This window comes from Protobothrops mucrosquamatus, unplaced genomic scaffold, assembly GCF_001527695.2.
Source record: "Protobothrops mucrosquamatus isolate PMUCROS unplaced genomic scaffold, P.Mucros_1.0 scaffold_257, whole genome shotgun sequence".
Classification (NCBI taxonomy): Eukaryota; Metazoa; Chordata; class Lepidosauria; order Squamata; family Viperidae; genus Protobothrops; species Protobothrops mucrosquamatus.
In genome coordinates this window covers 2,588,201-2,614,845 of record NW_015386333.1, presented here as the reverse complement: position 1 = coordinate 2,614,845, position 26,645 = coordinate 2,588,201, and the positions used below count along the sequence as shown (strand labels likewise).

At 37.8% G+C, this 26,645-nt stretch overlaps 1 protein-coding gene across 1 annotated transcript in view; it reads right to left on the bottom strand.

The window, feature by feature from the left end:
- The window catches only part of REEP1 (receptor accessory protein 1), a 39,915-nt gene that overhangs the window by 4,721 nt on the left and 8,549 nt on the right, over positions 1 to 26,645 (bottom strand). The window contains exons 3-7 of the mRNA XM_015831498.2: positions 25,752 to 25,828; positions 23,793 to 23,913; positions 21,355 to 21,468; positions 12,925 to 13,108; positions 4,246 to 4,281 (exon numbers count right to left, since the gene is read on the bottom strand). Coding sequence (XP_015686984.2) covers positions 4,246 to 4,281; positions 12,925 to 13,108; positions 21,355 to 21,468; positions 23,793 to 23,913; positions 25,752 to 25,819 — 523 coding nt within the window. The 5' untranslated portion in view covers positions 25,820 to 25,828. The remainder of the gene's footprint in view (positions 1 to 4,245; positions 4,282 to 12,924; positions 13,109 to 21,354; positions 21,469 to 23,792; positions 23,914 to 25,751; positions 25,829 to 26,645) is intronic.

Here is a 26,645-nt window from a genome sequence, read left to right as displayed (position 1 = left end):
AGGGGGCCAAAATTTCGCCCCCTATAGTCAGCGATGGGGTCAGCTGACTATGCCGAGGCGCCGGCAGCCACAGCCACTCAGTCTTGGAAGGGTTGAGCCTGAGTCTGTTCCTCCCCATCCAGACCCGTACGGCCTCCAGGCAACGGGTCATCACGTCAAGGGCATCGTTGGGGTGGCCTGGGGTGGAAATGTACAACTGTTGTCATCTTCTCACCAAGCTGCTTGGCGATAGTCTTGTTGCCCATTTCAGCCTTGTGTAGGTCTACAGTCTTGTCCCTGACATCCTTGGACAGCTCATTGGTCTTGGCCATGGTGGAGAGTTTGAAATCTGTGGACACCTGTGGACAGGTGTCTTTTATACAGGTAGCAAGCTGAGATTAGGAGCACTCCCTTTAAGAGAGTGCTCCTAATCTCAGCTTGTTACCTGTATAAAAGACACTGGGAGCCAGAAATCTTGCTGATTGATAGGGGATCAAACACTTATTTAACTCATTAAAATGCAAATCAATTTATAACTTTTTGAAATGTGTTTTCCTGGATTTTGTTTGTTGTTATTCTGTCTCTCACTGTTAAAATAAACCTACCATTAAAATAATAGACCGATCATTTCTTTGTCAGTGGGCAGGCGTACAAATCAGCAGGGGTGAGATAATTTTTTCCTCTCACTGTAATATGAATGGAGTCAAATTAAATAATGTTATTTGTCAGTCATTTAAGCTGTCTGCTCTTTAGATGTTAGTTGGTTTAGTTGTTAAAAGGATTTAGCTTTTCTAAGTTTTGTGTTGAACTCCAGCTTACATAATCTCAAGGAAAAATAGTTTACTCATTGAATGGCAGGAATCCCCAACTTTTTTTGCCATGTTGACACACTTGAAAATTTAATCAAATATCATTAGGATAACTGCCACAATAAGCATGGCCCATCATAAAATATCAATTTAATAGAAAGCAAGTTGATGAGAATGTTCCCTCCTGCCCTCTCTAGCACTCCAGGCTATTTTTTTTTCTGGAGAAGTGGGCTGCAACACTGAACCATTTCCAGACAACCTGTAGCAGCATTTAGGCTCCTTCCTTCCTTCCTTCCTTCCTTCCTTCCTCCCTCCCTCCCTCCCTCCCTCCCTCCCTGAGCTCCTGCCCCTCCGTCTCAACTATGTTTGTTGAAGCCACAAGACTGGAGAAAGCCTGCAGACCAAAGTGACCACTACTCTTCCCTCACTATTTGTACACTTCTCCAGGAACACACTAGAACGCATGTCATCTCTACTGATTAAAGAAATTATTTTGCTTTACTTGCAACATAAATATATGATAATGATAAAGCAAAGTTATAAAGAATTATGAACAACTTACAAAGTATTATAAAGAACATTGCTGTCTTTATAGCTATGCAAAGCCAAGCCCAATAAAAAGTCTCATACATTTTGTTATTTAGTTAAATTACAATACATCTAGGCAGATTTGGCACATCTCAATTAGTCAATAGTATATATTAAATTTTACCAATATTTTAATGCATGCCTTATAGAAACAGCATTGTAGACATCCTGATTGGGGAAAAAAAACTAAACAAGATGTGTTTCTATAGTCATTCTATTGCTAATCAAACAAGACAACAAAGGTTCTTTATATCACACGCAACTATTGCATATATATATATATATATATATATATATATATATATATATACACACACACACACTATATATTACAAGTTAAGAGTAAGCATTTCTTAGTTATATAATGCATTCTTATGCATTCCTGCTTGGAAGTTATTCGTGCAATCAGTAGCACTTACATCAGAGTCCCAAAATAGATATATAGGGAAGGAAAGAAAAACAATAAAAATAATGAACAAGAAAGCTTTTGTAGCCATATTCCTTAGCTTAGAAAGGTTTTTGAGCAATACATTAGTGTTTCAATAGTATTAAAATATTTAAATATTATTCAGTTTATTAATTAAGATATAGAAAATATATAGTGTGATAATTATCCTAAATAACTTTATATAATTTTAAATAATATAAAATGCCAAAGATTATGAAGCAAAGAAGCAAGTAGTTCAATGCAAGAATCATAAGAGCATACAATGTCAGTTAAAAATAACTGTAAATTGTAAAACCACCATAAGTATTCTGTTGATAATAAATACAAACAGACACATAGTCGAATTGTCCTTATCAGACAACACAAGCAGATGCTGAAATGTTAAAGCAAAAGAAGCCTTGATATCAATAGATTCATGTTTGTTTTCTTACATATAATGTTGTACAATAAAGTCCCCAAATATAAAGGTATATAATACAGATGCAATACAAACATAAAAGGGAATACATTTGTTCCAAATTAATATTCTTTTCCCATTTCAGTTGATTACACAGGATGCTAACTTTAAAATTGGGATGAGGAATCTGTGGCCCTCCTAAAGTAGAATGAATAACTTGTGATGAGGGATACTAGGAACTATAATTCAATAACATTTTGAAGGCTGCAAATCCCCAATTTCCACCTCTAACACCCCATAGCTCATTTTTGGCCCTCAATCCCCCTATCTATTAGGACCTGTTGTCTGCATATGGGATTAAGAATAAAATTCTCACAAAGACTTATAACTCACTGCACTCCTTACAAAACCTGACCATCCCAAATTGAGCTGAATTTTTCCCAGGGGAGGTTAAAGAGCAAATGAAAAGCTTCTGGCATTCTGTATGTCCCTTACCATACTGGAGTAAAATGATAGATCCTGCCCATTTTACTGGTGACAAACATGGAACACAAAGGCTTTTATTCCAAAGGAAAATAAATCTATGGCACAAACTTAAAGCAAAGTCATTCAAAGAAGCAAACCAAACAAAACAACAAGAGATGTAAGCAACTGGAATTTGAACCACATGCAAAGCAGACTACCCCATGAAAAGACCTAGCATAACCACTTTATAATAGGCATCATTTCAACTGAATTATATAACAAATTATATTTGTTGTAAAAATAGAATAAATGTATTATTTTCCAATATACATGTGTTACGTGATATATGTACACACACACACACACACACACACACACAGAAGCAAGGTTTCATTTGTTAGAATTTGCTACAGCTCCACACATCACAAGTTGGCATTGACCTCTGACTGGTGTTTTTCTCCATTGCATGTGGAGAAGGGATCAAGTGATGAAGTACCAATATCAATATCAATGCCAATATTTTATGACCAGAGAGATTTCATCTTTTTCCTCACTGAGTAATTCTTCTAATCTTGAATGTCAGCTAAAAATACCTGCTGCCTAACAATAACTTTGGATATTCAGTTTTGTCCAGCGATTAAAAGGGGATATTCTTTCTTCATCAGAGTTTCCAGGAACCAATGGCATTCAGATTTGATTATCTCATTTCCATCATATTCAGTTTGGGGCTGTCATCATTTCCCCTATTATTTTCAAATGGGAAAAGTAAAGGAGTCAACTGATTAAAGTGGTAGCTCTCTGGAAATAAAAAAGAGGCTTTGAGCAAGGGATTCATACGATCTTATTTTGGTTCCACTGGCTGTCCTAATTTAGTCTTTTAGCTGGTCAAGATTTCCCCATTCCTGTCCAAAATCATATTTCCTTAATATGCTGTTTCAGCAATGGCAGCAGCTGGCTGAGATTTTATGAGCCGATAAACTAAGTGGGGTCACTTATTTCTTGCTTCGGGCAAAACTGCACTCATAGCAAACAATGAGTTCAAATTTATGGCTGCCACATTCATTTAACCACCACCACAATAAAAAAAGTAAAACCGGGTTGATCATATGATGGACCCATTTTACGACCATTGCAAGTTGTGACTGTAATAGGCAGGCTCCCTTATGATCATAACTTAAGAACTATCAGAGACAGCCTAGCAAGTCAGCTTGATTTAGGATTTCCTTGAAAACATCTAACATAGATTACATTTATTAACCAAAGTTACCCTTTCTTATTAAGTGAGAATCACATCAAAGCAAATCCTAAATTTCAATTTTAAAGTCTAAAGAATCTGTTATTCAAAACTTGTGTGCAAAAACAGCATTTCTCAGGCAGCATTGCAGACTGGTAGTGTAGCTCACAGATAGCTTTCTAAACCACACCAGCAACTATTTAAGACTGAATTGTTAATATTAGGATACAACATTACAAATACTATAATTCAGATATAAATATAAGCTGCAAGAATTAATGCTTATAAAAGACATACAGATTGCATAAAAATAATTCACACTCACCTTGCACAATTTGACAAACTGAACAACATGTATATTCTGAAAAAGAGCCACATATTTAAAAATGCTTCATTTGTGGAATCCTTGGTGCTTTCTGAGCTTTGTTGTTTACTTACAGACATTTCATTCTCCAACTGTTATATCATCAGTGCAAGCATGAGTATGGGATTTTCTCCCTATTTATATACAGTAATTTGCCCTGTTAATTTTTGTGGGGGTATAGTTTTGCTCTTGGTAGTTTTTTGATTAGAGTATTGCTTTCTGCTTGATGTTGATTCCTGCTTATCCAGATAATGTCTGATGTTGATTCCTAAATGTCTGTGGAGATCCTGTCATCCAGGTATGGTTGTCCCAAAGGTGCTTTTTCATGAGGCAACTGGACTTTCTTGTTTTTTCTTTGAAGATGTTTCGCTTCTCATCCAAGAAGTTTCTTCAGCTCTGACTAGATAGTGGGGAGTGGAACAGTTGAAATATATTTCTTGCAGAGAGCTGATCATTTGCATTCTTTTAGAGAGTCGTTGGGGCCATTTGGAGGTTTACCTGTGTCCTCAGGGTCATCTGAAAAGTGCAAATATATGTGGAGCCTTCTTGGCCCTTCACTGTTGAAGACAAGTGCAGGCTGTTGGGGATGACACAGGGCAGAAAATATCTGCAGCCAAGAAGGCTCCACACATTTGCACAGGTAAACCTCCAAATGGCCTCAACGACTCTCTAAAAGAATACAAATGACCAACTGTCTGCAAGCAATATATAAATCCTTCCACTCCTCAACATCTAGTTAGAGCTGAAGAAGTTTCTTGGATGAGAAGTGAAATGTCTTCAAAGAAAAAACAGGAAAGTCCAGTTGCCTCCTGAAAAAGCACCTTTGGGATGTTAATTCCTACTTATCCAGATATTGGCTACTGCAGAGGCTGTGTTCTGGTCTTTTTGTTTCTTTTTTAGCTTTTTCTTGTCTCTTTTGGTTTGTAAATATGTGTAATGATATGTGGGAATGACCTTGAGAGACAGGGCAATGAGATACCAAGAGAACAGTTAGTTAACAGGCAATTTTGCATGCAGCGATGGGACAAGAGCCTCAGAAGAGATTTTCCATAGTTTTTGAGACTGTAAAGGGGATAGAGGGAAATTGCTTTCAGACTCACAAGATTCTGTTAATATAAACTTATGTTTCCTATGAGGTCTCTCTAGTAAGGCTAACATCAATCTTGTAAGTCTCATAATGTCTTCCAAAGACAGGATTTTTTGAAATGGCCTCTGATCCCCAGGGGACTTCACTAACCACCAAGCACCTTGCAGCAGCATTGTTGCAACATCAGCAGCAGGTAATGCATGGGTGACCAATTTTCAAAATTTCATTATTTAATTAACTCAGTAGCTGGGGTAGTAGTTACTTCAAACTGCAACAGCACATGCAGAATGGTGAACTTTCCACTGAATACACCTAAGTAAACTTGCTAAAGGAAGCAGCAGCCAAATTCATTGTGAGGAACATTCTGGTGCTGGACAACCACTAGGGCAGGCCTTTTCAACCAGTGGTATGCATACCACCAGTGGTACTTTAGCACCTGGCTGATGGTACGCAAGCCCTAGCTAATTGCAATGGGGCAGGGAACCAATTAAAGCGGAGCCTCACAGACCTGGATGAGATCAGCTGGAACTGCAGAGCTTGGCAGAATCCCCAGGATCTGCACACGTGGCGACATGGCAAATGGAGCTTCCGGTGCACCCAGAAGAGAAGAGGAGGAGGGCGGAGAGAAGAGACGGTATAAAAGGGGCAGACTGAGAAGAGAAGAGGCTTTTCTTACTGAAGCAGTGAGGAGAGACAGAGCAAGCGGCCTGTTTTCAGAGGAAGGGTGAGTGAGTGAGCGGCGTGTTTATCAAACACATGTTTTCAGGCAAGGTTGAGTTAGCAACTGAGTGAGCTGGGCAGGAGCCCAGGATAGCAGCTACAGCTGATCCATGCTTCTGCGGAGCCTCCCAGAAACGCGGATCATCTGTAGCCCAGTGCTGATCCTGGTGCTTCTGCTAAATTAGCAAGCAGCATGTTTTCTGGCGAAGCACAAGCAAGTGAGCTGGGCAGGAGCCCAGGATCGGAGTGCGCAGCTACAGCTGATCCGTGCTTCTGCAGAGCCTCCCAGAAGCGCGGATCATCTGTAGCCCAGTGCTGATCCTGGCGCTTCTGCTAAATTAGGAAGCAGCATGTTTTCCGGCGAAGCATGAGCAAGTGAGCTGGGCAGAAGCCCAGGATTGGAGTGCGCAGCCTCCCAGAAACTTTTAACCATTATTGCAGTGTCAAGCAGAATTCAACATCCCAGTCTCAAAGTTTTTTGTTTTAAATGTGACTGATGAATATGTAATTACTGTATATAGAGCCTGAAAGGTGATTCTGACCAAGAGACATATTCACTGTAGCAGTGTTCTGCTACAGTGAAACCCAAAATAGATAAAAAAAATAATATGACATTTCACTTTATTTATCTTTAATTAATATTCAGTATAGTTAATAATTATTCTCCATTTACATTTATTCAGGAGATAGGCTCCACAAATTAACTCTATCACTATATTATATGGTAGTACATTCCATCCCATTCCATTAATTATAAAAACTGAACCAATAGTCATCTCTAACATTTGATTGTATTTAAACTTCATTGCTTTTTAGAACTATATACCAACATTATCCAAGGAATATCCTACTTTACTTGAGAGCCACTCAATAATGGCAATGTTAGTGCTTCAATATCCTCTGAATTTTCTTGTGCACATTCATAATCATATCCAGGGAAAAAATGCAAGGTAGATCTGTCACCTTCTTATGACCCCACAATCAAGTAAGTGTTAAATGCAGACACTTTCAACAGTGTCTAGTTTTCTTTTCCTTTCCTTCCCTTTCTTTTTTCTTTTTCTACTTGCTCATCCAGCCTAAAGCTTGGAGATCTCCAAGTGGTTCCCCATCCAACCACTGACCAACACTGACCCTGATTAGCTTGCTAAAAAGAGCCAAGATGGGTTAATTGAAATGCCAAGTATTCAGATCAGTAATTTCAAAGAAACTTTCTTCCTCCTCCTCCTCCTCCTCCTCCTCCTCCTCCTCCTCCCTTGCTCCCTCCCCTATTTCTCCTGTTTCTTTCTTCTCTTCCTCTTTTTTCCTCTTCCTCTTTCTTCTCCTCTTCTTCTTTCTCTTCCTCCGCCCTCCCCTCCTGTTTCTCCTTTTTTTCTTCCTCCTCTTCCTCTTTTTTCCCCTCTCCTTCCTCTTTTTCTTCTTCTCCCTCATCTCCTCCCTTTCCTCCTTCTCCTCCTCCCTTCCTGCTCCACTCTGATCAACTGTAAAACCACATTTCTGGAATTCGGATTAGTTTGGGGGTAAATATTAAGGCAGCCACAGTTTATTTTCCAAATCTGGATGAAGGAAGTTTAGAAAGCTTCAAATGGGAGGGCTTCCTTGTTCCTAGATATCAGGCTGAGGAGGGATAGGAAAATCTTTTTTTGTTTGGATGTGGCTTTTGGTGGCCTTTTGTGGGGGGAAGAGTGGAGGGTTAATGGCAGAGAGGCAGGCACAAGTTTCCCATTAAAAGTGTGGTAAGTGGATACACTTTTTCCTGTGTTTTTTTGGGAGGGTCATTAAGTTTTTGACATCTTGCTAGGCCACTGGTGGTACTCGAATATTGTCATGTCCTAAAGGTGGTACAGTCTGTGAAAAGGTTGAAAAGCCCTGTACTAGGCCAACTGCAAAAGGCACTTATCTTTACAAAATTAAAATTTAGAAGTGTTTGCAACCTATTCAGAATGAAAGAAGGACATGAATATTTGTACAGCACTCAATGCAAGATATATTAGGTTTGAATACATAGTGATGCCTTTCAGGCTAGTTAACTGTGGAGCTGTTTTTTTCTAGATTCATGAATAAAATATTTTCAGATAATTTACACAAATACATTATGGCATATTTAGATGACACCTTGGTTTATTCCAAAGATTCTCCCTTGCATGTCAATCATGTCAGAAATATATTGCAAAATCTATAGGAAAAACTCTTTGCCAAATTAAAAAATGTACATTTGACTACCTCAATTAGACTATTTAGAATACTGTACAGAATTTTAACTAAAGGGATACAGATTGATCCAGCAAAAGCATAGAAACACCCATAATGTGAAAGATATGCAATGTTTTTTGGTTTTTGCTAACTTCTACCAAAAAATCATCCCTAATTTTGTTGATCACCACTTTTTCAGTTGTTAAAAAAGAATCAGCATTCTCCTGGTCAACTTAAGAACAAAAAGCATTTTAAGAATTAAAAGTACTGGTTGCTTTTCAGATCCTTCTCTGCCATCCCAGCCCCTTTGTGGTAGAGACAGATACTTCAAATGTGGTAGTAGAAGCAGTCCTGCTCTAAGTGGAAAAAGAAGGAGTGGAAGATCTATTGCTATGTACTTAGCAGAAAATAACTATATTTTTAATAAGGATTTGCTGGTGGTAAAAATTCCATTTCAGCAATGCAGACATTTGTTGGAAGAAAATGGTTATACAAATTCCCATAGATCATATGAATTTGGTCACACCTTGGCAAACCAGGCATATTTTTTGTTCCACTTTGATTTTTACATCTTCTACATTCCAGGCTCCAAAACAAATTTCCAAATACCCTCGCAAATAAGCTGGAATATAATGTGCCACAGTCACCCTCCCCAACAACAGTGCCCCAACCATACACAATAAATCAGACCAACCTGAAAAGCTGAACCAGGGAAAGAGAGTGCATATGCCAGGGCTCCGATGGATGACCTCCAGGAAGACCAACAATTGCCTTCCTGGAGTAATATTACAGCTGTGGGGAGTAATATTACTGGGGGAGTAATATTACAGCTGTGCCATGACAAAACAACAGGATACTGGGGGGGGGGTGTGTTTAAAACCCAACATAGAGATCTCAGTGAGTTCTGGTGGTCTTGCCAATGTGCAGACATTAAGCATTGTGCTTCCTCTTGTCATATCTGTCGTTCATTAAAACCAATCCCTGGTAAATGGGTTGAATTATTGCAGCAACAAGTAAGTCTGTCACAGCCCTGGGACTATTTCCCTAGATGCAAAGATATATAAACATACTGGTAGCAGTGGATTTATTTACCAAAGTGGGTCATTTTATGCCTTGAAAGGATCTCCTAATGGTCAGGTTTTTTTGGACCACATGTTTGAAATTACATGATTGAAGATTTCATTAATCATGTAACTTCAGGCAAAGGAATTCAGTTCACTACCAAATTTTGGAAGGCTCTTTTGTACTTACTAAATATTTTTTTTAAAATGATGGGTCCTTGGTGCTCTTTGAGCTTGAGTATTTTCTTGCAGGCATTTCATTACCCAAACTAGATTACATCATCAGTGCTAGTTTATTTCTTTTCCTTGCATCATCTGACCATTAACAGAGAATCTGAGAAGGTTAATCAACTGTGACAACTGTGACTGTAAGATGTAATATTTCATATCAACAAGGCAACTGAACTGATCTCTTCCTTACAACAATGCAGCACACTCCTACTGGTATGCCTTTATTCCCAGAACCTTTCAGATTCCACTCTCAGATCTTGCCAACAATCAGGCACAAAAGCGCTGTCCCTTGTGTTTCACATTTTCTGCACAAGAGGCAAGCTGCCTAAACCCTCTTAAAGAACAACTTGAACTAGTAAGGACACATACAAAAACCCAGTAGATGAATGTAGACCAGAGAGGGCTAGAATTGCAGAAGGGGATCTGTTGTGGCTTTCAACATTTTTTTAATTCCACAAGACCTTCCAAAAAACTGGATCAAAAATGTTTGGCCCCTTCCCAATGATTAAGCAAATAAACCCAGTTACACTCAAGTTGCAAATTGCAGCATCAATGAAAATTCACCCTCACCATCAATCTTTATTGGTGAAAGAGGTATCCTCCTGCATTCTGTGTTCACAGGTAGCACTCCCTTCTTATACTGGTAAATGGGGAGGAAGAATATAAAGTGGAGGCAGTAGTAAATTCTAGACACAGAGGAAAGTGGGTGGAATACTCCTGGACTCACAGCTGCTGCAGATGGTAGCCATGACTAGAGGGCTTTTGCCCAAATTTCCTGACAGTTAGAACAATTAATCAGTAGAACAACCTGCCTCCAGAAGTTATGAATGCTCCAACACTGGAAGTTTTTAAGAAGAGACTGGGCAGCCATTTGTCTGAAATGGTATAGGGTGGGCATGTCAAACTCGGAGGGTTGGACTAGATGACCTTTAAGGTCCCTTCCAACTATCATCATCATCATCATCATCATCATCATCATCATCACCTGCTCCAATTGCACTAATTCCTAGATCAGGAGACACTGCTCATTGTCACTCATGTCTTATTCACCTCCTGATTGCATTACTGTATAAAATAAATGTATTTTATATGGGGTTGTCATCAAAGAACATTTGGGAGTTTCAGCTTGTCTAGAATGCAGTGGCACTTGTACCGATGGATGCTTCATGATGTATTTACACAACATCCAACTTACAGGTGCAATTCAAATGTTAGTTGCTTTGTTTAAAACCTATATGGCATGTGGCCAAGTAACTGTGCCACCATCTCATGTAGACAGAATGGACATGCTCCAGGTCCCATTAGTGAAGCTGGACCTGTGCTAGACCTTTGTCATGGTGTCTGTCTTATGGAATAGCCTCTCCGCTGAGATACAGATAGCCTCTACCCTACTGCCCTTCTAGAAGACTGAAGATCTGATTGTTACAAGGCAGAAGGGGCCAGGTTGTTCACCAAAGCACCAGATAGAAGGACGAGAAACAATGGTTGGAAACTGATCAAAGAGAGAAGCAACCTGGAATTAAGGAGAAACTTCCTGACAGTGAGGACAATCAACCAGTGGAACAACTTATCCCAAGAAATTGTGGGTGCTCCATCACTGGGGATTTTTAAGAAAAGACTAGACATTCACCTGTGAGACGGTATGGGTTCTCTTCTTGAGCAGGGGGCTGGACTAGAAGACCTCCAAGGTGCCTTCCAACTCTATTTTATTCTAGTTTTTATTTCTGTTTGCCACCTAGAGGTCTTTTGATAGAAGGGCAGCTCTATACATTTGCTTAATAAATCAATAAAATATATATAACAATCTTTTTTTCTTTTGTTCATTAATTTATGCTTTTTACATCTTACATTCCATCTTTAAATTTGAACCCATAGTAGCTTTTGTTGGATCATAATTACCTTTATATATAGTGTATGGAAAAAGTGTTCCACTTTTATGAAAGAAAATAAAAATTAGCTTTATTTAGGAAACAATGAGTCAATCTATAGCTAAGAGCCTGTGGAGTGATCTTTTCTAGCCTGAATTGCAGGTCTCAATCAGAAAGAAAAGAGAATTGAATTGAGAGAGAAAATGACAGCCCCAGAAGTATCCAATGACATGTTATATAGAAATATACAAAGTATATTTTGTCTTTACACAAGGAAGAGAGAAAAAAATGCAGACATTTCCTGTGCTGAATATCTCTGCAACTATTTCCTTAACAATCAGTAGGTTCAAGGGTGAAGAACCTAGCCCATGCAAAATTGAATTCCAGCAGCATTAGATAAGATAAGATAACCTTTATTGTCATTTTTTTACTGTGGGCACAACGGCACACATCAAAAATGAAATTTAATTGCCCGCTCTCAAAGTGAAACACATACATGACACACACCTAAACATACTATGAACAACATATGTATAGACCCACGCCCCTACATATACGTAGCAAATAAATATTAAATACTGTCCACCTTGAATATATAATGGAAGGAGGAAGCTTGAGAGTTCACAAGGTTAATGCTGTATGGAATGAAACTGGCTGAATCTGGATGTTCTGCTATGGATAACATTAACATATAATGTGACATTTCCATGCAGTTTTTGTTTAATATAAGTAACATCTCTGCTCCATTTTTTCCCAAAGAAAGAAGAATTAATCTTATTACTATATTATTTGGGAAGGGTGTAATGGAGTTATGTGAAAGATGCTGCACAGGTCAGGAAAAGCATGTGTTATGGTGCTGTACAGGTGAGGAAGTGTGCTTGGGGGTGTGCAAGAGCTGCCACACAGATCACAAGGGTGTAGGGGGTTGTAATATACTGTAGGCCAGGTATGGTGAGCAGACGTGCAGTTCATTGGCACGATGCAAGTGCATAGGGTCTGGGGAGGTAGCATGAATGGGGGAGATTTAACTGAACAACTTGCAATCTTCCCTACTAACTTCCCTCTTGCTCGTTCTCCCTGCAATGGGCAATCATGATTAAGTTTGTGTATCTTGCCAGCTTCCCTACTGATCATATCACCCAGAAGTATGGTGGTGCTGAAGCAGCAGCAGCATAGCAGTGGCACTAAAGCGGCCATAAGTTTCCCAAATTTCATTCTGCAAGAGCAATGGGTCCCAGTATTGTGTAAATTGATCTGTTTGAGGTACCTTGGTTCAAAAATTGCTGCCTTATGACTCACATTTTGCCCAACTGAAGGTTACAAAATCATTCTAAAAATGTCCTTTAGTATATTTGAAATTGGAACTATATGGGCTTTGGGGAAGTACAAAATTCAATGTCATTATGTCATCTTGTGTCCATTTTTAATAACTGATGATAGGAGGAAATGTTACCACTTAAGTCTGCAGGCAACTCCTACTAACCTGAACATCCAATACTGTCTGATGCAATTTTGGAAGTTTTTAGCTGACTCTGCTTGCTACTTGCCCGTGCAAAAACTGACGGGGCAGGAGAAAGTGGAATTGCAGTGCTGCTGCTCTCTCCTCTAATTGTGGTAAGGTCTTGCATGCTAAAACTCCGGAGCCTCTCTGACAGCGCTCCTTGACCCTGTGAAAATCAATAGAGATACATAATAAATTTTTGATTGTCATTTTCTTTATCTTAAGAATAATAGGTATTCATGCAACTTTTTTTAAAAAAACGCATATTGAAAATCCATTACTTTGAGGGACAAATTGGACATACTTCATCTCTCTTTCAATTAGTTTATTTTCTTCATTGCCATGTTTTTATGCATATTAGTATGTGTGCACATTTTATTCATCCTCATACTCACATGCAATTATTTCTATTTTCTGAGAAATTTATAAATGTGAAAGATTACTCCCAGAAGATTACTTGTCAGATGTTGTAGGGTTGTTGTTTTTTTTTGACAAAGAAAAAGCATTCTCTCCCAAAGTTTCAACTCCCCTATTCTGTAACCGGCAGGACTCTATTTTTTGAGCAATAATGGCATGGCATTTCTGCGATTCATCTTTCCTTGCTAGCATACTTGAGGACTTTATAAGCAGGCCGCATCCTTACTGCCTTCTGATATGTTATGACCCATAAACTAGTTGAGGAAGAAATTGAAAAAAGCTCATTAGATCATGGGTTCATTTTGTTCAGAACCTCCTATATCACACCGATTGTTGACTGCTTCGGATTTCAGAGAGGAAAGTTTCTAACTCCTCTGGAGATGCTGGGGACTGTTGTGCAAATATTGTGCTGAAATATTGCTTGGTCTAGGGCAGTGGTTCTCAACCTGTGGGTCGGGACCCCATTTGGGGTCGATCGACCATTTCATGGGGGTCGCCAAGCAAGGTTGTCTGCCATTTTTTTTGTCCGCCATTTTTTTTGTCCGCCATTTTTTCCCCTTTTCCGGCGGGTGCCTTACCTCCCTTGGGCTGGGCCAGCTGGTGGTCGGCCTGCTCTGTCTCTGCCGCTTGCCAGCTACGCTTCGGCCGGCGCAGGGGGCGGAACCATGCATGCGCGGCGCTCCCGGACAGGGAAAGTCCTTGACTTATGACCGGTTGGGTAGTCCTCGACTTACGACCGGTTTAGTCCTCGACTTACGACCGGTTTAGTCCTCGACTTACGACCGGTTGGGGTCGCGGCATTAAAAAGGTTGAGAACCACTGGTCTAGGGAAATCTGTTTCTAAACAGTCTCACAAGAATTCTTGAATTAAATTTTATTTAAAAGGGGAAGAAAAGGAAACATGCAAAACAGTTCTTTTTAGCAAAGGAGTTAAAAATACAGAGCTATTCAAGATATTGGCAGAATTTGAAAACAACCTGTAATAAAACAAATATACAAGAAAATTTACAGATTTTTTTTTTGCTGAAAATGGAAAAAAATGAACTTGGGATTTATGGGTTTAATGATAACCCAGGGTAGAATATGGAAAGAAGGGAGCCATAATGTAACCTTAGAGAGAGGATAAAATATAAAAAATATAAAATTGCTATAAAGATCAGAAACCACTCTTAAATATTTTTTCTTTTCCCTGTTTACTCTTTCATTTTATTTCTTATTTACTTAACTCTTTTCTATTACTTTCTTTTTTATTTAAATTTGTAGTGTTTTACTTTACAAAGAACTTATTTAATAAAAAATTAAAAATATACAAGTTAATGACTGAGCAGATCACAACATGCTATTGATTTGCTACTAAGAAAGAAGTAACTGGTGTAAACAGGTGTCAATTTATAAAACACACACTGAGCTTCAGTAAAGACAATAATAATCAAAGACAATACATTTGATTTAAAAATAAGGTCAACATACTTTTAGCTAACTGATTTTTAAAATTTTACTTTCTCAAGGATTTTTTTTCTGCAATAGGTTTCTCTCTGACTCAGTTATCCCTGGGCATCAGTCCCTGAGGGGCCTGCTTGCAACGTAGCAGATATGCTGGTTTTCTTCTTAGCCTCTATTTCCAATCTCTTTTTAGTTTTCAAAACAACAAACCATTTTTCTCTAGCAGAAAGGGAGGAGTTTAAGTAATCTGATTTTGCAGGTAGGCCAAGGCATGCCATTGTTCCTTTTACAAGTGTAGATTCATTGTCTGAGTTGAATTAATGTGGATTGAAACAAATGTGTTTGGTGTCAATGAAGGTAGTATTGGAGCTGACTGACTCATTCACATGTATCCCTTTTAAAAGATTATGGGGTTAGCTAAACACTGCTCTGTCTGCTAGGATGCCCATGCTAAGAACTGATCCTTAACACAATATATAGGTTGTCCTTTGACTTATGGCTCTAATGGAACCTTCCCATTACAGTTATAAGTCATTATGGTTAAAAGGGGATCACCTATATGACCAATTTGTTTTTATGACCATTTTTTGCAGTGATCATTAAGGTACTGTCACTGTCATAAAGTGACCACTGTGGTTATAAAACAAACCATTGATCACTATGGGGCATTTTTGCTAAAAACTAGAAGACGCTGCAAACAGCCATAAATGCAGCCAGTTGTTGAGCATTTGACAAATGGTCATGTGATTGAAGGGCATTGAAACTTCAGAATCAGATCATAAGTACCTTTGGGGGGGGTCCATTATAACTTGAAATGGTTGCTAAGCAACCAGCTGTAAATCAAGGACTACCTGAATATAGAACATGCAATTATATGGATATGTCTTTGTGAAATATTTATTCATCAGTGGTAATTTATGTGCTGCTGTAGACTAAAATAGTTCTGTTGGCAATATCCTTTATTTTTTAGATTCACTTCTTCTTGCATTGCTCTATAATTATTGATCCCCTGAAATAATTATCTGAACAATACATCTGTCGTTCTGTCTTAAGGCCATATTTCTGCAGGATTAGACTTCATTAATCATTAACCAATCCTAAATTGAGGATTATCTGTGGCTGAAACTTTTGAACTGTCTCCCATCATGGCAGCTGCTGATTATAATGCTCTCCAGCCACTCAATCCATAGGTTACCAACAGAGGAATAACCATAGCCTGCTAAATATTTCAGTCTCAAAATTATCATTTGCTCTTGTTTATTTTTACATCTTGAAACAAAGATGTATGTATCTTTTGCATCCTGTGTTTCTTATTCACTATAAAACCTGTATCAATTAACTATGAAACAAAGTACATGCAAACACACAAAAACAGTATGAACTGAATTAGTAAAAACTGTCATCACTGATTTTTAATAAGCAAAATAATGGTGCTAGATATTAGATGAAATCCTTAGGAGCCTATGCATATCTGAGTATCATCATGGTTGAATGCACTGGGACTTTCTTTTCAGTAAATATACATAGGATTGTCGTTTAAGTTGTTAAATATTACTTAGGAAAAATATTATTTAAATGAAAAATACTTTCATTTAAACCATACACCAAATGGTTAGTTAGCATTATATCAGAAATAACTTTCAAGAAAATGTATTTTTTTGGGTATGTAACCAAAAGTATATATTACATGAAATTAACAGTCTTTTTCCACAAATATTTCATTAAATGCTTGAAGTATCTCAGATTGTATTTATATTATCAGTCTGTATAAATTTCTTGATATATTTTGGATGTATTTTAGTCTACCTTGTCTTCATTTTTTATAAATTTTTCACTCATGCTTCCTTTTTAGACAAAGATGGCTATATCAAAAGATTTTTAAACCTTCTTTAAAGTGTACACATTTCAGAAACTGGAAAATTATCTTTGTAACTAGATTTTTGTTTAAAACAGTAATATGAAGGATGCTTATACATAAAAATATCAACGATATGTAAAGCACAAAATCTAAAAGCTTAACAACTGAATTCACAGATTAAACTTTAAATTTCAATTTTAGTGTTATTTGAATTCAACAACTGTATTTTATATTACATAGTTTATAGGTTGGTGAAAATTCACAGCATAAGAATGGTCCCCCAAACCTCATTTTTGTAGACCCTGAAGTTTTTCAAGACTGTACCACCAATATTTAGAGCTGAATAGTAAATAATTTTTGGTCATATGGTTTTTCCCCTTTTTACAAATAATATAGAAACAAGTGCCCATATTTTGCATTGAGCATTTCCCCAAACACTAAAAAGCTCCCACAAGTGGGTTTGCTGCCTTATCACCATATCATGTCACTGCTTGAAATTCTCAAAAACTATGGCTCTGACTACGAAAAGGTCACCCACATTGGTTTAATGCCTTGTTCAAGCCTGTTATTTCTTCAGAAAACCATGGTTAAATTATAGCTTAGTGCAGTGATGTCAAACCTTTTCGAGACCGAGTGCCCAAACTGCAACCCAAAACCCACTTATGTATCGTCGGGTGCCGGGTGGATGTGGTCCATTGGGTGGGCATGGCCCATTGGGTGGGTGTAGCTGCGGTGGTAACAGCAGACTGGGTGGGACTAAAAAGTTCAATCAATCAATTCCAACTTTGCGAGATCTTTTTTTTCCTGTGAGAAGTTGAAATTGACTGATTGATTGAACCTTTTTTTTTTGTACATAGCGGCGGAGGCCTAAAGCGTAAAGGTTTTATAAAACCCAGCTGAAGGCCTAGGACTGGGGCAATGGTGCGCGTGCCCACAGAGAGGGCTCTGAGTGCCGCTTCTGGCATCCGTGCCATAGGTTCGCCACCACTGGATTAATGCAATGTGAAAACCAGGTCAGGAATAAAAGATGTATCTTAAGTTTGTAAATTTTTGTTCATAGTTTTTACATAGAAATGTTTTTAGAGATGTAGCTAAAATATTGTTTCAGGTGATTTTTTTTCCAGTAGGAATTGATCACTAAGTTAAGTGGGCTGCACAGCACAAGGCAAAAGGATGTTTTAGAGAGAATGGTGGCACATACAGTATATAACAACTTTCTACAACTTCATAAACGAGATGTAAATTTTTTTGGGAGTGCATAGCAGTTGCAGAGAGGGACACGATCCTGGAGAAAAAAATATATATAGCTGCTTTAAGGAATTGCAGAGATGCTATATTTGCACCTCCATGTGCTTCAAAGCATCCTAGTTGAAACTCTGCACAAGCCTTGTGTGTTAATATCTAAGAAATGAAATCACACAGCCACTGTATGACTAAATAATCCTGTCATAACTAAGTGAAACTAACATAGATGTAATACTGTAGTAACATCCGTGTAAACTACTACTATGTTAAATGGTACCCCTGCAATTTTTGTTACTACTGATAAAGTCATAGTTTAAAGCTGAATGGATCAAAGAAAGCAGAATGACATCAATGTCCCACAATTTACTCTTGAAAGTGCTTGTTTTAGTAAAAAAAAAAAAGATATTGGCAAGCATGCTAGTCTTGCTTGATAATATGTAGATTAGTTTAGAAGTAGATTAGTTTAGAACCTTCACAAGGTTACCTGCCCGTCTTTCAGATCCAAATGCAACAGAAAATGAAGGAGCTGGGTGATCTAGCAGGTAAAAAAAAATCCCACTGTGGCAACATATAAAACAAACATTAAGATTGTTCTGCAAGTATGAAGTCGCAGGTAACCTTGTTGCTGAAAAGCTTAATATACCATATACTCTACCACTTGTACAAAATCTTGCTATTGTCGTTACAGAGTGCTATGTATACATGTTGAGTACTGACTTCCACTATAAGATTTTTGTAGAATAATTAACAGCTAATTTCTCTACAAAGAAGAGAAACTAATACAATGTATGGCAGATTCCACCACTTCTTCTAAAGGGCATTCAGATACTAAATAATACACAGTTTAGATGTGAAATAGTCTTATCTTCATAATAATAAGAAAAGAAAAACAAGATCCTAACTGGTAACTGAGTTTTATATTTCCTATCAATCTTTATCCTCTAATTCCAATTAATACTTTTCTTATAACTATTTATATAATTAACTTATTAGGCAATTAGACCTCCTCTCTGTTTGAAAGCATAATATAGCAAACATATCCCTTTTGTCCAATGTGTAATAATCAGGATCATCTGACATTTAATTGTTACATGTTATTAAATCAATGCAATGAATCAATTGAAATGAAAAATAACACTTTTATAGATAATCCCTGATTTATGACCATTCATTCAGCAACTGACTAAGTGGCTTTGGGTGCATGGAGCCTCAGGATCTGAGATTTTGTCATCCTTAGTTCAGAAGGAGTTGTACAACCCTATTCACACCCACTTCACAGCTTGGGGGTTCTCCTGGATTCATGTCTCCTGCTAAAAGAGGATGGCCCATATTATATCTCTGCTCTGTGAACTTCACTGGCTACTGGTCTGTTTCTTAGTGCAGTTCAGAGTGTTGGTTATGACCTTTAAAACCCTTAATGTCATAGGTCCAGACTACCTGATGAACCATCTTGTCCCACTAGCACAAGCCTATTCTACTTGTGCTGGCAGAAAGGGCCTACTGTGGATCCTGTTGGTCAAAGAACTGTTGACTATCGGAATACAAAAGAAGAGCCTTCTCTACTGCAGCGCCCACCCTTTGGAACATTTTGCCCTCCAGGGCAATCTGCTCCCACCCTCCTATCCTTCTGCAAGCGCCTGAAGACCTGGCTCTGCTGACTGGACTGGAGACCAAATGGGGGAGTTCTATGTTAGAGGTGGATGCTGGATTGATGGCTGACTCTACCTCCCACTCCCTTCTCTCTGATTTCCATCCATCCACTTTTTTGGTTATCATATTGATATATTCTGATTGTCTCTTTTCCATTGTTTATTTTATTGTTCTACAGTATTTTACTTCAGTTTTGTTTACACTCTTATCATTTCTCCCTTTTTATTCTTGTAAGCCGCTTACAGTAGCCCCATGGAGAGATAGGTGGTAATTAAATTTAACAATAATCTGGCTGACTGTGCAACAAAGCAGAACTGTTCAAAATTACAACAGCACTGAACAAAGGGATATAAAACCCCCTCCTGAAGTTCCAACTGTTGCAATCCTCCTGTGGTCATGTGACAGAATTTGGGGCACTTGGCAGCCTACAGGCCCTTATGGCCACAGGAGTGCTGCAATTTCCACCCATGAGCTGGAAAGCTTTTACCTGCTAGGGCCACCAGCACAGCCTGCCCCCTGTCCCACCAGTCCCCAAGGCCTAAATCTTTTCTCTGCCAGCTATCTGGTTCCACTTACCTTCCCTTTCTGTGCAACTGCTGACAAGTACACCCAGCCAACGCAAGGTATGCCGACTGCAGAAAGCTAGCCAACACAATGTTTCCAGAGATAGAAAGAGGCTCATAATATTGCAAGGGCTGGGGCTGGCTAGCTTTCTGCAGTAGATGTACATCTCATTGGCTGGGGATTCTTGTCAGCAGCTACCTGAAAAGGGAAGGGAAGTGGGTCTGCACAACTGGATGACGAGAAATCCCAAGCTTTCCAAGAAAGTGGTGTGGTGGGGAAAAGCCCCAAGAGTTCTGGGAAAGGTGGGGTGGGAGGATACCCCATTTGCTGGTGGGATTGCTGACCCAGGGCTCCCATTCCATAATAGACTCCCACACACTGAAAGGCATAGCTGGCCAAGACCTCCTGGCCTGCGACAGGTTTCCGCATACTGATGGGTCTAGCTGGCTGAGGCCTTCTGGTCTGTAGCAGGTTTCTGCATGATGGGAACTGGCCTCCCAGAGCCTCTCCCATCCCAAGGTGCCCCTGTGCAGTTGTTTAACAACTGCAACAGGGGAAGCTGGAGTTGCAGTTGTTGAATGAGATGGTCACATTGGCACCTAGTTTAACAACTGCAATGTCTTATGACCCAAATTGTGGGCTCAATTGTTCTTTTAAGACTATCTGTATCAGTTCATTCTTCATTATCATACAGAAATTGTAAATGTACATACAATTATTCCCACCTCTTTAAATAACCTCATTTTCAACACAAAATGTTCTGTTCAGGTTTTTAAATATTATTTGGGAGACATTTTATATAAAATCGATTTAGAGTTTTTTACTTTAATTCAACAAAAAAGAAATAGGTTAAATGAAGATTATACTTTTTTTGAAACAGAAATCCCTGAAAAAGAAATGAAATAATTCTGAAAACTCTTAGATTTATATTTCAAGCCACTACACTTGTGGGTACATATTGTTATTAGTCATTCTTTGTGGAATTAGCTTTAAGTTTTCCTAAGTACCGGTATAATATTAAATTTTGCTGTTAATCACCTTGGAAAGAATGTAATTCTTAGGGCCTTGTGTCTGCATGTACTGAGACATTTGTGGTCTTCTGCTATTGATGGCAAATGGCTTTAGAGCTTCTGATACTAAGCATTGCTCGTGAACCAGTGTCTGAATGTTCTCACAGCCAAAGAAAATGGTAGTATTAAAGTAACTCTCATATCCTGAATTGTCCTACTAGTTACCTTGGAAGCTGCCATTACAGCAGCTGTGGCTGCAACATTTAGCCCCCGTTTCCCAAAATGCACCAGGGCATCATAGCTGCGATCTTTTGCTTGGACTAAGCAATCATCTATTTCCTGTCAAAAAAAAAAAAAATCCACAATCAAACTCAAAAGAGTTCAAATAATTTTTTCTTTCTCTTACTTATCAAAGAGAAGATATTTCCATGCCTGCTCTGCATACTTTTTGGTCCCCTTCTCAAAGAGATCACAATGATAGATCAAAACAATTTAAACAGGGTCTGGTTTATGTAATAATAATAATAATAATAATAATAATAATAGTAATAGTAATAGTAATAGTAATAGTAATAGTAATAATAATAATAATAAAGTTGGAAGGGACCTTGGAGGTCATTGAGTCCAACCCCCTGCTCAGGCAGGAAACCCTATACCATTTCAGACAAATGACTGTCCAATCTCTTCTTAAAAACTTCCAATGTTGGAGCATTCACTGCTTCTTGAGGCAGGTTGCTCCACTGATTAATTGTTCTAACTGTCAGGAAGTTTCTCCTTAGTTCTAGGTTGCTTCTCTCCTTGATTAGTTTCCATCCGTTGCTTCTTGTCCTGCCCTCAGGCGCTTTGGAAAATAGCTTGACTCCCTCTTCTTTGTGGCAGCCCCTGAGATATTGGAACACTGCTATCATGTCCCCCCTCGTCCTTCTCTTCATTAAACTAGACATACCCAATTCCAGCAGCCGTTCCTTATATGTTTTCATTCCTTATATGTTTTAGCCTCCAGTCCCCTAATCATCTTTGTTGCTCTTCTCTGTACTCTTTCTAGAGTCTCAACATCTTTTTTACAGCACGGTGACCAAAACTGGATGCAGTATTCCAAGTATGGCCTTACCAAGGCATTGTAAAGTGGTATTAACACTTCACGTGATCTTGATTGGAACACTGCTATCATGTCCCCCCTCGTCCTTCTCTTCATTAAATTAGACATACCCAATTCCAGCCTTTGAGATATTGGAACACTGCTATCATGTCCCCCTCATCCTTCTCTTCATTAAACTAGACATACCCAATTCCAGCAACCGTTCCTTATATGTTTTAGCCTCCAGTCCCCTAATCATCTTTGTTGCTTTTCTCTGTACTCTTTCTAGAGTCTCAACATCTTTTTTATATCGTGGTGACCAAATCATGCATCTTCCTCATTGATGAAACAATTATATGAGAGGAGTTGTCATAGTTTTATCATAAAATAAATATTCAAACTTGGGAAACTGAAGTTTCTTCCATTCCACTTTCAGGATGATGTCTAAGTCATAATTTGTTAGGTTTGGGCTTAACATGTTACATGAATTTAACAACTGTAGCTTGGTGACCATGCTTTACTGCTTAATATAATATATCAATCTACTTAGAGAAATAAAATGAATAATTACTCAGCTCTCCCTATTCACATGTTCTTTTTAATAGAAAAATAGGGATATAAACTTGCAGTGTAGGTCCTAATTAGAGTGATGAGTAAAAAAAAAAGCAAAGCTATTTTAGATCCTTAGGGAACACCTGATTCCAATACAGATACTCAGAAGTTTCCTTAACGCTCAGTCTGAAGAAGAATAATCCACAAATTATACCCCAGAAGCAAGCATGATATAAAAGTGCTGTAGATAAATTACTTTCCAAAAGGATAGGTATATAGATCATGGCAAGCCACCACTTGTTTAACCATTGTCTGATAACTAAATTTAATTAGCTGAATTCACACAATACACTAAGCCAAAACAAAACCAGCAATTTATTTAGTATTAAGATGCCAACTTTTGCCACCTCTGTTTGCTGGTGACAAATGGGGGAAGATTATTATTGTTCTGTCAATGTGGAGATTGCTGAATTAAAAGAAATGAAGGATAATAAAGGGGTACATGATAAATGAAGGATAATAAAGGGCTCTTGGTAGTCCTTTTCATTTTGGAAGTGTCATAGTGTATTGGATTGTAACTCCCATAATTCCCACCTGGATAGGAATTAAAGAAGCTGTAGCTCAATGTAATATAACTGAAAAATACCAGGTTGGACAAATTTGCATTACAAATCTATTTCTCATATGAGCTGTTCTTCAAGATTTCTAACTGACTGTTCCAATTGCCTCTGAAACATTTGTAATTTTTTTTTTCAATAGCTGAGATCATTGATTACGCTGACAGTCATCCCATTGGGAAACTGCTTTTTTTGGGTACTGATTTGTAAAAACAAGTCAATCAAGAAAAAAGTAACACCTACTGAAATAAAACCTTTCTGAAAGGAATGCAAAACGTGTAAGTAATATTATATCTATCCAACAACTAATTCAATAGTTATCATTCAGTTTGATGAGGCTAACTAATGGTTAATGGTGTCACAGCCTAAAAATATTCATAAGCTTATCTAAATTTATGAGAAATAATATCACTGACCTTTTCTTTTGAAGATAAAGTTGGGTGTACAAATTTCCTATATAGAAGACTGGAGCCCTTTGTGTACGGAGACAATAACCAAGCTACAAAGGCTATTTTGAGTTCATAATAAAATGGGAACCTACAGACAAGGAAAAGAATATATTTTGTTGTTCTTTTCAAATCAAGTTCCCTGGGAATTTTTAAAATTTACCAATAAAGTAAATTTATAAATGTTTGAATGTGTGCATTTATGCTAAGCCACACCCATACCTAAATCTCAGGTAATATGAATAGGAAAGTCTGGAAGATTTATCAATGCTTCTTGTGATTCTTGAGAGTTTATATTGCATTCTAGGGCTATAATTTTTCTTCTTTAATATGACTTTTAGAAATTCCTACAATGCTCCTTTTTCAGATTGATAGTTGCTTTATGATATTGGCATCCAAAAATATTTCTCCTTGCAATTTGGCTTTTGCTAATGTCTTTAAGCGCATCTTCATGTATAACATGAGTCAGGAGTCCCGCTCACAAACCCATGTACAATGCCTCCACTAATAAAATGAAGAAGACCACAACAGGTAATCTATCCTCCCTTCTATTTGAGAATGCCATGTGAAGTCTCACTGTTCATTCATTCCTAAGTACAGTAGGACATATCAATGGTTATTTCCATCCTAGTTGTTCCTTGACAACTTGCACAAATTTCAGTCCAGACTAACGCACAAAACCTGTTTCAAGATGGTAGCAATATTCAGTTCCACATTTCTTACAGGAAAAAAGTTCTAGGAGAGCAAAAGCAAACGAAGTATCTCATATATCCTGATGTTCAGTTAAGCAAAGGCAATTGTGCAAGATTACAATGAGCTGAATCCTTGGCCCTCAAATGTCACCTGAGTACTGATAACAAAAAAGCAAGAAGTTATAGGTTCAGTTTCACCTTTCTCACAATTCCACTGGTAAATGTACTGTTGTAGATCTCATAAAGTTTGTTTGTTTGTTTGTTTGTCTATAAAATTTATTGTCCACCCATCTTACCACAGGGTAATTCTGAGTGGCTTAAATATGCATATTAAAAGTGACATGCAAGATATTCATGCCTGATCATTCCTTCTACCTTTAAGATTCCTGTCCTTATTTTGCTTCCTACAACCCCATTCTCATCTTCATATTCTTCCTGTATTTTCTTCTATTTAGGACTTTCCCAGGACCAATTTTAATATAAGAAATAAGCAACCATTTCTAAATTCCTGGGAATTTAGAAACATTCTCTGTGCTCTAGTTATATTTTAGTATATCTGCATTCAAAGACATACATCTATGTTGTGCTTATATGCAGAAAAATTCAGGATTCAACCACTTTGCAAACTCAGACATACTTAATTTGAACAGTGAGGCACATCTACCTGCTTCTTTCTTCAGGTCCTTCTCAACCTCTGTCACCTACCTGCCCTTTTAAAATGTGGAAGGATTTTTTATTATCTTATATGCTTTTTATTATTGTATATGCTTTCATTCTTGAGAACATGTTTCTTCTTTTTTTGCTTGCCTATTATAAGACAAATATCATTGTTGTCCAATCCCAAAAGATTTTATTGATATCTTCCCCATACACATGCCAGAACTGCATCTTCATAACGTACATCCTTCGAAGAATTGCATTTTTTTTCTCAGTAAATAAACTTTGATTCACAAACTGTAGTGGTAGTTCTATATAAACCACAAGTTTCTCAAGAATGCTAATGATTGGTATGTTTACAATTTTCCCCTTTGAAGTGGGATTTTAGAGAACAACAATCAACAACATTGACATTAACACTTGGCATTTCTGAAAGGAAGTGCCACGCTTCCAGGACAAGTATTCCACCCACCTAGTATCATTGGGTACCTAATACTTTCTACAGTGTGTGCCTGTGTGTGGTCTGCTTGCTCTGTTCTAGTTTTCTTCTGAAGAAAAATACATTTCAAAGGATACCAACCAGCAAAGAAAAATATCTGTGAATGTCTCTGCTGTTGTGAAGAGTGCAAATATGATCCAGTACATCATCCATTTCACCTGAAAAGAGAAGCATAATTAAAAGTTTATCTCATACTTCCAAACTTATACAGGTGCTATTTCCTTCCTTCCTAGCACTAAGACCAGGCTTACTAATAGACAAGGTGACATAGTACTACTTCAAATAACAGATTCGTACTCAGTGGTGGGATTCAGCCAGTTCACACCTCTTCGGCAGAACCGGTAGCTACTTTTTTGTTGCCCAGGCCCAGAATAGACTTCCGGAAGCGGCATCCACACAGAGAACCGGTTGTTCACATATTTGAATCCCACCACTGATAGTACTCAATAGTAAAAGCAGAACCAAATTTATTTATTTATTAAATAATAAATCTTTATTGATTAGCTCTTGGGCCATATCAAAGTGCAAAGTTCCAGCAACAAATCATTACCAAAGTCTGATAAAAGCAATTTAAAATAAAATTTGATAAAATACAGTTTAAAATGGAACTAAAGTAAAATATGACTTAAGATGAAATTGGAGTAAAATACAGTCTAAAATGAAATTAAAATAGAGTAAAGTAATTTAAAATATAGATAAAATATGATAAAATTATATCTTGGAGTCACCCTTGCAATCTACCCCAATCAGTCCCAATGTCATGTGTCTGAGTAACAAAACACTTAAAAGGACTTTCAGGCATGTTTTCTCCTAAAAGCTTTTATTAATGTTAAAATACATCAGCACGGCATGGAGGAATGCTTAGAACTGCTTATCTTCCGGTACGCCTAGCATTCCAGACATTGTCCACTCCCTTATTGTAGGGTCATGGTTCACATCTTCCAATCAACTTGAAAGATGTGATTTACTTCCGGT